The sequence below is a fragment of the Arachis hypogaea genome, chromosome 17 (genome assembly GCF_003086295.3).
Source record: "Arachis hypogaea cultivar Tifrunner chromosome 17, arahy.Tifrunner.gnm2.J5K5, whole genome shotgun sequence".
Taxonomy (NCBI): Eukaryota; Viridiplantae; Streptophyta; class Magnoliopsida; order Fabales; family Fabaceae; genus Arachis; species Arachis hypogaea.
Window position 1 is genome coordinate 7,184,638 of NC_092052.1, and position 14,797 is coordinate 7,199,434.

Sequence of the window (14,797 nt, forward strand, 5' to 3'; positions counted from 1 at the left end):
AAATATAAATTGGTAAATTATATGTTTTGTCTTTAAAATATGCAAAAAAATTTTAAATTATTTTTAATTTTATTCTAAAAATTTTCAATTTACGTTAAATTTATCCTAACAGTTAATTTTTCAAAAAATTTATGATCATTGAAATAATTTTACAATAACAACCTTTAACACAAGTAAATTAGACACAGTTATTAACTTATTATGTATTATTGTTGGATTGAAACCTTTTTAAAAATTTAACAATCAAGAGTATATTTGATACAAATCGAAAACTTTTATAAAACAAAATTAAAACAAAATAAAATTTAGAAATATTTTTAAAATTTTGACAAAAAGTTCTTAATCTTTCTATGATTTATTTAGTTTAAAAATAAAGTCAATTTAACATGCACAAAACAAAGAGAAGCGTGCATGTGAGATTTTTCAACAACATATTCGATGTTGAATCCAGGCAATTATATATTGAATAGACTTTAATACTAGCTTAAAATTGAGAGATGGGAGATAAAAAAATGTTACATACTTATAAATACTATAGACCTTATTTGTAAGAGATATAAAACTTTTAATATATAGTATGAACATTATTTAGAATGAGAGTTACTCTTTAAAATATAAACGACAATCTATTTTATAATCATGGAAGCCTAAGTTATACATGCAAAAAGTAAATTATTCTATTACTAATTCACTAAAAAAACAAACAAAAACTAAAAATGTAATGATTTTGGCTTAAAATAAGAAGTAATTAATTAAATTAATTAACAATAAAGAAGAAAGAATCACAAAAATGATAATAATTTAGTAACGGTCCAGTTTTGGTGGGGTCGTAAACGAACCAAAAAACATGGATCCGTTTTCTCATTGAGTACACCCTCTCTCTTTTCGCAATTAGCAATGCACATTGGCATGGCATAGCTAAGCACGACGTTGGAGCAGTGCAGGCCAGGTTGGTAATGGCAACCATATGTCCATGTCCATGGTGGTCCTATTATCACTCGTCTTTTAGCTCCCTCTCTCTTTCATCGTGGGTGGGTCCCACCCAGTTCGCTCTGCCTCGTGCTACTCAAAGCCTCACAATCCACCACCTTCGCCATTCATATACATAAACAACAACACTCTCCACTCGCTCCACACAACAACACTCTACCCACCCACATTCCCAACAAAGCTCTGTCTAGTGTTCACCACAAAAAACAGAGCATGTTGCGCCTCACTCTTCCCGCCATTTCCCTCTTCCTCACTCTCCTCACTCTCACAGGCAAGCATTCTTCTTTTCTGTTACTCTTTCTTTAACTAACTAAACATATAACTAAATAACTGTTTCTGTTACATGCTAGCTAGCTGAAGCTGGGCAAGTAAGTTACTAACCGTTTTCTGTTACAGATGGCGGCTCCATTGGCGTCAACTACGGCCGCATAGCCAACAACCTTCCATCCGCCGTCAAAGTCGTACAGCTCTTGAAATCCAACGGCCTCAACCGCGTCAAGGTATACGACACTGACCCCGCCGTCCTCCACGCCCTCTCCGGCACCGACATCAAGGTCACCGTCGACCTCCCCAACCAGCAGCTCTTTGCCGCCGCCAGATCCCTCTCCTTCGCCGTTGCATGGGTCAACCGCAACGTCGCTGCCTACCACCCCCACACCCAAATCGAGGCCATCGCCGTCGGCAACGAGGTCTTCGCCGACCCGGGCAACACCACCAAGTTCCTAGTCCCCGCCATGAAGAACATTCACCAAGCTTTAATACGCTTCAACCTCCACAACCAAATCAAGGTCTCTTCCCCGATCGCACTAGCCGCACTCGGAAACTCTTACCCCTCCTCCGCCGGGTCATTCCGACCGGAACTCATCGAACCCGTTTTCGAGCCCATGCTCCGGTTCCTCCGCGAAACCGGTTCCTACCTCATGGTCAACGTGTACCCCTTCTTCGCTTACGAGTCCAATGCTGACGTAATCTCCTTGGACTATGCACTGTTCCGACAGAACGCCGGCGTGGTTGATCCCGGTAACGGCTTGAGGTACTTCAACCTTTTCGACGCTCAAATAGACGCCGTTTTTGCTGCGCTTTCGGCTCTTAAGTACAACGACGTTGAGATCGTTGTAACGGAGACGGGTTGGCCCTCCAAGGGAGATAACAATGAGGTAGGCGCGAGTGTAGAGAACGCCGCAGCTTACAATGGAAATCTTGTCCGTAAGATCTTGACAGGTGGCGGGACCCCTCTAAGGCCTAAAGCAGATCTCACCGTTTATTTATTCGCGCTTTTTAATGAGAATCAGAAATTTGGACCCACGTCTGAGAGGAATTTTGGACTGTTTTACCCCGACGAGAGGAAGGTTTACGATATTCCGTTCACAACGGAGGGTTTAAAGGACTATCACGACCGTCCGTCGACGTCACCATCGCCGTCTACGGCAGCTCCGGCGACTCCTGTGAACCCTGTGACTGCTCCGTCGACCGGTAATGGTGGCGTGTCAAAGAGCAGCGCGGCGAACACCTGGTGCGTAGCGAACCCCGATGCGCAGAAGGAGAAGCTTCAGGTGGCTCTAGATTTTGCTTGTGGTGAGGGAGGTGCTGATTGCCGTCCGATACAGCCAGGTGCCACGTGTTACGATCCGAACACGCTCGTGGCGCACGCGTCGTTCGCTTTCAACAGTTACTATCAGAAGAAGGCGCGTGCGGGTGGTAGCTGCTATTTTGGGGGTTCGGCGTACGTGGTCACGCAAGAGCCTAGTGAGTACTCTATAAAAAACCCTTCCACTTTTTTTTTCTGTCTTTTGGTTATGATTATGGGGTGTAGGTTAGAATGATGGTGACACGGGTTGCTAACGTGAGCGGGTGAGGAAATAGTGCAGGTACGTAAGAGAGGCACGTGATTAGGGTTGGGAGGGAATCTTTCGTGAGAATGACGTGTCATGGCTTTATTGGATAGTGTGTATTAGCATACCTTGGAAGCTGGAAAAAAAAATTGCCTTTTACTAATTCGGTGGAAGAAAAGGGTAATTGTCTAATTGAGCTAATTAAAAAAAGATAACATTAAATAAAAAATGGCGTTGAAAATTGGTTACTGAAATAAAGACACAGTCAAAAAGTCAGACTGGGGTGTCTGGATTACATTGGATTCCATCTATATATGCCTGTGGTGAATTTTGGGATGCCATTTTGTTTTATTTTTTATGTTCATGGTCTTTATTTTTAATTTACTATTATTTATTTATTTGCGTGCAGAGTATGGTACCTGTGACTTCCCTACTGGATACTGAAGAATGAAGAGTATGATGCACTTGGCTTATTATGCATTGTAAAGTTATTTGAAAAAAGAATATGGTGGGAGGAGTGTGGCTACTGGCTAGTTCAGAGTAGCTGAGTTAATTTATTGTAGTTGTTGACGATCATCAGTTTCAAGAAATTTTTTGGACTTAGTCATTCCAGTTGGTGGGGAGTGGGTAGCTATATTAACTTTTGGAGATTACTAAATTTGTATATCTAAGTTTCATTTTCATTTTGCAGTAGACTTTATTTTGGGACTAAAGTAGTAATCATTGTAATGGTTTAGATATGTATACTTATTACTTGTATTTGAACTTTGAAACCTAGATCTTAAGGCAAATAATCCTTTTCTTACACTGAGTTGTGTCAAAATGTTGGAGTAGTAGTAATAGATTAATGTGGATTAACTTCTGACAATCTTGGTTAGAGAAGAAAACTTGTTTAAACTATAGCTATAATATTCCCAAGAATACTTGAAGTGATTACTGTCAAGGAAAATGGATTGTTCTTTTGTTTTCTTTCTCTCTTGGTTCTCAAATCTCAATGCCACTCAACGATGCTGAGGAGATGTTTAATTGTTTATTGACATTTGCAAGTGAACTTATATATTTATATGTTTTATTTTATTTTATTGTAATTCTTTAGACATACGAACTTTAGGGAAGACGGGAGAGCGAGTACACTTTCTTTTACGTAAATACTTTTACAGGAGAATAATATTTTTTACTTTCAGATAGAAACATAATTTAAACTCGAAATAGAATCATTTGAAAAATGAAACATCTTCCCCGTTTAGATGACCCGCAGGTGAATCCTCCTTCTTAAAGAAAATGAAAAACACATAGGCAAAAGAGTAGAGCAACTTTCTATAAGATGATGAGCACCAATACTTGATAACGTGTAGGAATCTAAGAATGAATTATTTTTAATTTTTTACTGCCAATGGGAATGAGAAGAATCGCTGAAACTAGCATTATTCTCTCGTAGAAAAAGGAAATACTAAAATAATACGGCTCTTCTCACTAGATAAGCTTACAGTAGTGCCAATTTTAATAATGATGGTTAAGTACATTATTATTCAACAAACGCTGCCAAAAGTTTGTTTACTAATTATCTAAGTAAAATCAATTTCTTTATTCATGCATTCAATTGCAATGAATATCCCACACACAGTGCAACCCACTTGATGCAATCCACTTGATGAGTCAAAGAATATTATTATCATGTCTTAAGTCATTAATTTTGTCTACTCCGAAATCTAAAATGAAATTTGCATATATATGCAGCATGCTTCAGTGGATTAATTGAAACAAATTTCCTAAAGTTGCACACAAATTATACATGACATTCTCCGCATCATACTATATATTTTTGACACCCTAAAAGTGCATATTCTTTGTGTTATTGTGTATTGTAATTTTCCCTTTTTATCCCTGACTGGGCCCCGGAAGTTGAACCCATGTGACTAAAGGTACTTGAAAAATAGTTACCCTCTGACACTATACGTCATGTGTGTGCAACAATGATAGGGTTTTGTGTTGGTTAATAATAGCTGGTAACTTTAATTTCTTATTTCATAATTGATTAAGTACACGAACATGTACAAGTGTTTCAATTCATGATCTAATCCCTTTGACACAGTAAACTATTCTCAAATCCTCACATCATTTTGAGAACGATCAGAAGATGATGCAACTCTGCCCATGTGCTTATCAAACAAGAATGAATCCATATGGTGATCTTGATTTTGCTGAAGTTAATTTTAGGAGAAAGTGATTTCATAATAAAACAACTTTTTATACTTTTCTTAGAAACGAATAATAATATAGTAGGATTAATTTGTGATGTGAGAATATTAGAGTAATGATAAGGTAAGAGAAATGGATAAAAAGGCATGTTACTTGGAAAGCTTACAGAAATGATTAGGTGGTGGCACCGCCTAATGTGTCGGGCTATGTTGAATGAATATTGAAGCCAGCACGAGCTGTGATGCACATATCTAAGATTCTTCTTCTCTCAACTCTGATCACTGCAACTCTCAAATTGTCATTTTCCACTAACTCACATGCCCTGTCGTTTACTCACAGTAATTCCAACAATTCATTTATGGTCAATGTCTCATTTCACTCTTCTTGTTTCCAATAACATACGTGTATATGGAAAAGAATATCTATATATTATTGAATGCATTTTAGATATATTAAAGATTTTCAGGAATTTTAATTGTTGATTTTATATGTTTTATGATTAAGATCAATGATCAATCAAATACTAGATCACATGTAGTTTCAGTTAATATATAATTTTATAGGCATAACCAAACCAACTGCTTAGCTTTTCAACAAGTAAAGAACAAAAATCCTACTCTTTCTGTCTCTCGCATTAACAGTGAATATCAAGAGCATATCATCAAATAATCTGTTTCTTTTTTTATGAAAAATCCATTTTGATCTCCACTTTTGACATTCAAATTCCAAACACTACTCCAGCATATAATCTTTGTATATTACATTAGTCTTGAATTTCTTTTTCCACTATACATGATGCCTGTTGATAATATGTTATGCTTATACTAATTCAAAAAACGGTGCAATCGACTTCACGTGAAGAATAATGTAACGAGTTAGTCACGAAATATACATGAAGAAGTAAAGAGTATATAAGATGAGAGATCCATTAATATTATTTTGGTACATTAAACTCACACTATAGCCATATTCATGCTCTCTGACCAATACAGCAAAAGAATTTCTCCACATTGCAGCAAAGAATGGAAAGCATGATGTGGTGAAGTACATTCTTAAAACTCCTCAACTTGGGAATTGGGATGATGGTAAATCAAAAGATGCTTAAATATGCAGTCACTTCTAAGCACAATGACTTCTCTGCATCCAAATTGTTATAAAGGAGAAATACACACGAGAATGTAATTTAATCCTTTTTTATATGCCACCAATGCTAGTATGTGTTTTTCTATTTGCAATTTGCCAAGAAATGGCTTGTATTAATAAATAATGCAAAAAGCCTCAATGCCAATATTGAATATGTGGTTGATCTTAATGTGGTTAACTCATCAAGCAAAGATCGATGATATCTATCGTGGGAAATACTCATAACATCATAGAATCTTAGCTTGCTAATATTATTGTTGTTGGATATGAACCGTGTTTTTATTCTAGTGTTTATAAGTATGCTTGCCACGTGTTTATTTTACTGCACTATGCATTCTAGTTTCATCGGTTGTTCCAAACATGATGTTGTGTTAAAAAGGTGCTTATTGTCATGCATATTGTGAATACTAAGAGATATAAAGAAGACAGCAAATATCATATATTTTGTGGTTCTCTTTTTTTCTTTTTTTATATTCTGTATGTTCTCTGTTTTTTTATTTTGTATGTGAATATGAATTGTATAAAAATATGATAATCAATTAATATTGCCAATGTAATGAACCAAAGAATCAACGCTAGAAATGTTCATTATACATTTTATATGATTACTTAAATATAAAGGGTTAAATTTGTATTCACGGAAGAATAACTCTTGATTGAAAAATGCCAGATAGTAGGAATATACATAGGATATACTTTGTGTTAGTGAGGAATATATATAAGATATACTTGCATATGAATGAATCATGGACATGGAATAAAGAAAGACTAGGAAAGCTTCAGCTTGAATATGCTAAGTAAATTTCCAAGTAGTTGACCAGACTATTGGAAAGGCAAGTAATACTTCTGATCTCAACCTCTTGACATGCCTTGCATCTTTAAATCATAAACTCTAAACCTTAGAAAAACTGTTGTTCTTACACAGTCACTGACATGGATGGGTGCAAAAGGACCACAATCAGTTGGAACAGATAATATCTCTGTAACAGAGCGGCACAAGGACACAGTAGAGTCATTGAGTGTGATCTCAACACTCATAATCACAGCTTCGGTGGCAGCATGTTTGGCTGTACCAGGAGAGGCAGATGATAACCTGCACAAGGCCATGTTCCATCTCTTCATCTTCTGCATCACAGTGTCTATGTTTATTTCCACTGGTGCCACTATCATACTCATCTGGGGAAGACTCGGTGTGATTCAATTGTTGAATCTAGTTATGGTGGTGGCATTGCCGCTTCTAGGAACCGCTGTTGTTACACTTTTTCTGGCGTTCATGGCAGGTATCTACACAGTTATAAGCAAACTCACCTGGCTGGCCACAACCTTTCTGATTATAACTTGCATATTTACATGCAAGATCTCACGCTACATTTCTCACTACCGCTTTATCTTTCTAGCATCGCTTGCTGAGAAGGAACGACAACTGCCCCTTCCTTTTGTTGCCGAACCTAAGGAGTAGAAGTCCCTGGAGACAAAGATCCATCATATCTATCTCTGGAAATACTATGAGTCAGAACATAATAGAATCTTAGCTTGTTAATATTGTTGTCGGATATGAATGGTGTTCTATTTTTAAAGGATTAAAGTGGTATATGCCACGCCAAGGGGAACATCACCCCTTCTAGTAGCCATGCTGAACAAGAATAAAGGTAATTAATTAGTTCAAATAAAATCATTGCTGCTAAGTTTTAATCATTGAGGAATATTATATGCATGCATGCATGTATGTATGTGCAGGTGGTTAAGGAACTCTTACAACCCTGTCCAGAGCTTGACGAGATGCTTGACACGGATCTCAACAAATATTCTTCACATTGCAGCTGAAAGTGGAAAGCTTGACATCCTTCAAACACCTCAACAATATTCTAAATCACTTATATCGTTTGATACACATTGGCTAAACAGAGCAGCAAAAAAAGGTTTACAATATGAATTTTTCTTCTTAAATATATGTTTTCTGAAATTAAAACTTAAATAGCATCTAATGATCAACAAGTGAAGGCCTAGATCATGGTGTGCATTATAAACTCGTATCGTATGCATATGTAACTGGAATATCTGCCATAGCCCATATCATAGTGCATTCAAGTTCAGGGGACTCATTTATTACATTCAGCTCTGCCTGTGAGAATTATGCATTTATTACATAAAAGTGTGGAGAGCTAGGAATATAAAAAAAAATAAATGAAAAATGAAAATGTGGAATATAAGGTAGAAAATCTTTGGGGGAAAAACTACCAAAAGTACTTATGAAGTTTACGAACGCTGACAAAAGTACGAACGCTGACAAAAGTACCCATAAACTAAGAAAATTAACGTTGTACCCATGAAAGATAGATTCCATATGACAAAAATATCCAAATCTTAATTTTTTGTTGAGTTTTTAATAAAATTCCTAAACTACCTTACACTCAACCTCAACTCACTTTTTCAACCTTTCATAACTCAATTTGCACCAACTCTAGTCATGGAGTGCAAACTACTCCTACAACAAACCAGACCGAAATCAATGGTAGTGGTGGTGGTGGTAGAGGATCGGACCTCAATCGATTTACTCATAAGTTTATAATCCATACCCAAACCAAATTAATTAAATACCAAAAAATACTCAAAACATAAATTTTCAAATCCATTCATCTAATTTCAATTCACTTTAGCAAAACTAGAAATAGAAAAAGTCATCAACCATAAAAAATCAACAAATCCATTCATCCAATTTGAAATTTATTTCAGCAAAAATCAAAAGTAGAAGTAGCCATCAACTGAATCTTCTGTAAATCAATCTCAGCCTTCATAAAAAATAGAAGCAGATTTAAAAAAAATAAAACAGTATCATTTTAGTAGTAACTAAATCAATTTCTGAAAAGAAAAAAAATAAAATAAAAATGTTTTAAAAAAGAAATACATTTTTCTTCGCCGGCCGACTGTAACATCGTCAATGGCAGAACCTCCATCCACAGGTGTGCGACAACGGTGTTCTCTTCGGTTGAGTCAGACGCGCCACAACGACATTCTCTTCGGCTGCAACAGGCGCGCCACGGCAGCATTCTCCTCAGGTTGGGTCACAGGTGTGCGATGAAGCTTTTGTAGTCACCTTAATAGTGAGAGGGAGAAGCAGTGAGAGGGGAAGAGATTGGCGGTAATGGAGTAGGTGGGTGGCGGACGGCAATGAGGAGGTAGGAGGAGAGTTTCTGTAACTTTGTGAGGATTTTTGAGGGATAAAGTGAGGAGAGAGGAAGAAGAGAAGAGAAAGAGTGACGATAGAATAGAGTTAGGGTGGGGTGGTTTAGGAATTTTATTAAAAAATTAGCAAAAAATTAGGATTTGGATACTTTTGTCATACAGAACCCATCTTTCATGGGTACAGCGTTAATTTTCTTAGTTTATGGGTACTTTTGTCAGCATTCGTAAACTTTATGGGTACTTTTGGTAGTTTTTCCAATCTTTGGGAGTCTTTCTTGCTTCATTGTGATGAATGGTTATTGAGACTAAATAGAAATAAGAGTATATACCTATTTTGTTCCTCAAAGAATTTTAAACTAGATACTTTAGTCCCTAACAAAAATTAATTATTCAATTGGTCCCTAACAATTGACTCCGTCAGTCACTTAGGTCCTTTACTCCGTCAACTCTAACGGAAGACAAAATAGTCCTTAACAACTCTAACAGGGGACAAAATAGTCTCTGATCTCCTCTGTTCGAAAACGACACTGTTCTCTTCCAATTTCCATCATATCTCGCATAACACTAACAGTCTAACACTGTAACTTCAAGCTACACAATGCACACTGATGAGTTTGGAAAACTCTAAATTAATATTTGTGATGACTAAACATTATTAAAATTAATTAATTGCAAATTATTAATCTGAATTTTTCATTCAATATATATTGATTAAATAATTTTGATACAGGTTTTAATATTGGGCCGAAAACAAATTTCTGGTGCAAGCCCAATTACTCTCAGCCTTTGGTTTTAAAAATATATGATGAATATGGCTGATCTGATTCTTTATGTTACTTGGGCCCAAATGATTTTGATTGCTCTAAGCCCAAGTGTGTTACATGCTTTCCCATTTGCTTCATGCATATTCCAAATTTTATCAGGAAAGCAAATGTTATTATTGGGTCAAGAAACTTATTGATTATTACAACCAAGCCCAATTCCATGAGTGTTTCTCATGCTATGTCCGAATCCATGAAGCATAGAAAAACAAATCCTCAAATGCTTCCAACGGATTCCATTACACTTCCTGAAAGGATTTCAAAGCTAATTTAAACATTGGGAATATAAGCAAGTGAGAGAAGATTGATTTGACTAAAGGGCATCATTGCTACACGCCAACTAAGGGAAGCAAAAGCAAGCTATTTTTCAATTAATTAGTTTAACCACTATTGCTTTTCTTCAGATTCTTTCTTCTCTCTCACTTCTTTCTCTCTTCGGTTATTACACAGGAAATATTGGTAGCCATGGAAGCAAAAATGAGCTACCGAAAGGAAGAGAAAGCAAGCCTAAAGACCATCACAATGATGACAAGAAAACATACTAAAATAAAAATGAGTTGTGGCTGAGATTGTCACCATTTTCGGATAGATTTGGTGAGGTAATCTTGGCTTCTCCATGTTCAAAAAGGAAGAAGAAGATCACGGCCAGCCAGGGAGATTCTTGAAGCATGGCTTGTCTTTGATTCTGCTCAATCACCACAGGAAGTAGCTAGAGTGGCGAAGTGATGGTTGAGGCAGAGATTAAAGCAGATGAAGTCATTATCATCATGAAGCATCAAGGGCCAGAAATCCATCTTGGAGAGCAAGCCAAGGATGGAGAGCTCGGATTGATGAAGGATGATGATCAAGAAAGAACTAGAGGTAATTGCATGTTGGGTTTTGCATGGTTATCTCTTCTCTCTCTGTGTGGCCGAACCGGTTTCTTGAAGGAAGAAGAAGTTGGCTTGGGTTTTTGGCTTCCAGTGTGGAGGCTTCTCTCTTCTATAAAAAGGGGGAACAGCCATTGGTTGAAGCAAGGAGTTAGAAGTAAGCAGTGAGAGTGCAAGGCACAGGATTCTCAGAGCTACCTAAGCTTACAGATTTTCTTCTCCTTCAATGTATTCTGTTTAGTATTTTTCTGTTTAATTTTGTCATGTCTTGAGTCTCACGGAAAAAGGCAAACAGTGAGGTTTGTATGAAAAAGCCATAGAGCGAAAAAAGGCAGAGAGTGCAAAATTAAAAGAAAAAGTCATAGATGTCTTAGAGTTCATTTGTTCATCTATGTTGTGTTTCATGATTCTGTGGGAATCCCCTTGTAAGTTAGGTTAGCACTTTACAGTTGGTAATCAAGTTGATTATAGTGAAATTCCATCATTGTTGTGATGGAGACTGGATGTAGGCTGCACTGCACTTAGCAGCCGAACCAGGATATATCTGGGTGTAATCTTCCTTCTCTCCTACTCCATTTCTGTTTTCTACTGCACAGGAGCAAAAACCAAAAATGTCTCGTGCCAAGTGACGAGACAAAATGAAAATGTCTCGTGGCTAGGGACGAGCTAAAAACAGAAACGTCTCCTCTAAATCCAGCAAGTGTTAGCAAGCAAAAAGGGGCTAAGATTCAACCCCCCTTCTCTTAGCCACTGAAACCATCAATTGGTATCAGAGCTTGGTCTCAAAGAGATCAAGCTTTGCAGCTTAGAGTAAAGATCCTCATGGCAGAAAACAGTGGCGCAAATGTGGTGTCTTATAATCTAACTGAAGGTCAATCAAGCAACAGACCCCCTCTTTTCAATGGGAAAAATTATACCTATTGGAAGGAGAGGATGAAGATATTTGTACAAGCAGTGGATTACAGACTATGGAAAATCATCTTGGAAGGACCACAATATCCAACCGTTACAAGTGCCGAAGGAGTTGTTTCTCTCAAACCTGAAGCAAGATGGACAGAAGAAGATAGGAAGAAGGTAGAGTTAAATGCCAAGGCAATAAATCTGCTCAACTGTGCTATAAGCTTCGAGGAGTACCGACGGGTATCAAGATGCACAACGGCAAAGGAAATCTGGGACAAATTGCAAATCACCCATGAAGAAACCACCATTGTAAAGAAGACTCGGACAGATATGTTGAATAGAGAGTATGAAATGTTTGCAATGAAGGAAGGAGAGTCCATTGATGAACTATTCGAACGGTTCAATACTATCATTGTTGGCTTAGATGCTCTGGGAAATACACATTCTGATTCTGTGCTAGTGAGAAGAGTGTTGAGATGTCTCACAAAAGAGTGAAAAACTAAAGCTTTAATTATTTCTGAGAGCAGTAGCTTAGACTCCATAACACTTGATGATTTGAGAGGAAATCTTCTTGCTTTTGAAAATACCTATTTGAAAAAAGATACAAAAAAGAAAGGAATTGCATTTTCTTCTGTGACTAACCCTCTGGATGATGAATCCAGTGATAACTCTTCTGAAAATGAGTTTGTGTTATTTGCAAAAAAATTCAGGAAAATGGCTAAGCTCAAAAGCAAAGGTAGCAGCACAAGGAGAGTGAAGAAAGACCTTAGCAAAGTAACTTGCTTCAATTGCAAGGAAATGGGGCATTTCAAATCTAATTGTCCCAAGCTGAAGAAGGAGGAAAAGCCGAAAAGAGGAAAGAAGAAAAGACTGATGGCCACATGGGAAGACCTGGAAAATGACTCTGATGATGATGATGAAGAAATCGAGACCAAGTCACAAACATGTCTCATAGCAGACCACATAGATCAGGTAGTCTTTCATAACCCTAACACTGAAGATCTTCATCTTATGATAGACCACCTCTCTGAAAAAATAAGATGTTTTTTGCTGGAAAATCAAGAACTTGAACAACAAATCACCATTCTCAAGGCTGAAAACAGTTTTTTAAAAGAAAAAGTAAGAGAGGCCGAAACTGCTTGTGACCTTGTTGAAGAGAATAAGTAGTTAAGAGCCCAAGTTAGAAGCTGTGAAAGTAACCATTCTGTTCTTGCATATGTGGATTGTTTTAAGCAAAATGAAGAGTTGCTTAAAGAGGTTAAAAGACTTAAGGAAGACTTAGCCAAGTTTACACAAAGTTCCGAAAGTTTAAATCACATCTTGGCTAGTCAAAAACCTCTTTATGATAAGGCTGGATTGGGGTTCTATAAATCTGAAAATTCACATTTTGAAAATATTGCTTCATCTTCTAATGATACAAGATTTCAAGATCCCACCTACTTTAACAAAACATCAACTCCCAGATTTTGTAGACTATGCAATCGGAATGGACACTTTCCCATTCAATGCTTTTTCGGTGAAAGAATGGTCGGTGACAAGGTTTATAAAATTGTTTTTGATTACAATGGCTTAGGACATAGAAGATGGTTTAACGTAAAAGGATCCAAAAAGATTTGGATACCTAAGGTTACTTGAGCTTGTTTTGTAGGTGTGCCTAACATCCAAAAGGAAGGAAAATATGTGGTATATGGACAGCGGATGCTCTAGGCATATGACCGGAAAGACAACCTTCTTCATAAAGCTTGATGAATATGATGGAGGGCTTGTCACTTTCGGTGATGATGCAAAAGAAAAAATTGTGGCTGTTGAGAAAGTTGGTAAAAATTTTTCTTCTTGTATAGATGATGTTCTCCTTGTACATGGTTTAAAACATAATTTGCTTAGTGTTAGTCAATTGTGTGATTTGGGTTTTGAAGTTGTTTTTAAGAAGTTTGTTTGTTTGGTTGTTTGTGAGAAAACTGGGGATATTTTATTTGAAGCCAAAAGGTGTAACAATGTGTATGGATTAACTCTTGAGGAATTAAAAGAACAAAATGTAACATGCTTTACATCTCTTGAATCTGAAAAATGGCTTTGGCATAGAAAGTTGGGGCATGCTAGCATGTATCAAATTTCTAAGCTAGTCAAAAAGAACTTGGTTAGAGGAATTCCAAATATTAAGTTTGAAAATGATCTTACTTGTGATGCTTGCCAATTAGGCAAACAAGTAAAATCGTCTTTTAAATCAAAAGATGGAATTTCAACCAAACGGTCATTGGAAATGTTACATATTGATCTTTTTGGTCCTACTAGAACTCAAAGTTTAGGAGGTAAACATTATGGTCTTGTGGTGGTAGATGATTACTCTAGATTTGGTTGGGTACTTTTCCTTGCTCATAAGAATGATGCTTTTCATGCTTTTTCCACCCTTTGTAAGAAAATTCAAAATGAAAAGGATTTGAAAATTGCCCATTTGAGAAATGATCATGGAAGAGAATTTGAAAATCAAGATTTTGAAAAATTCTGTGATGACTTAGGGATTTCTCATAATTTTTCATGCCCTAGAACCTCCCAACAAAATGGGGTGGTTGAAAGAAGGAATAGAAGCCTTCAAGAGATGACTAGGGCTATGCTATGTGAGAATGAAATTCCTAAATTCTTATGGGCTGAAGCTGTGAACACAGCATGTTATATTTTGAATAGAACAATCATTAGAAAAGGGTTAAAGAAAACCCCTTATGAGCTATGGAAAGGAACTCCTCCAAATCTTAAGTACTTTCATGTTTTTGGATGCAAATATTTTGTGCTTAATAATAAAGAAAATCTTGAAAAGTTTGATCCAAAATCCTATGAAGGAATGTTTGTTGGATATTCCACCACA

At 36.7% G+C, this 14,797-nt stretch overlaps 1 protein-coding gene across 1 annotated transcript; it reads left to right on the forward strand.

Moving 5' to 3' along the window:
• Positions 1 to 875: 875 nt before the first annotated feature.
• Positions 876 to 3,627, forward strand: LOC112765049 (glucan endo-1,3-beta-glucosidase). Its single transcript, XM_025810908.3, has 3 exons — positions 876 to 1,261; positions 1,387 to 2,736; positions 3,232 to 3,627. Exons 1-3 carry the CDS (start codon positions 1,204 to 1,206, stop codon positions 3,264 to 3,266), a joined length of 1,443 nt encoding a protein of 480 aa, XP_025666693.1. The 5' UTR covers positions 876 to 1,203; the 3' UTR covers positions 3,267 to 3,627.
• The last annotated feature ends 11,170 nt before the right edge of the window (positions 3,628 to 14,797 follow it).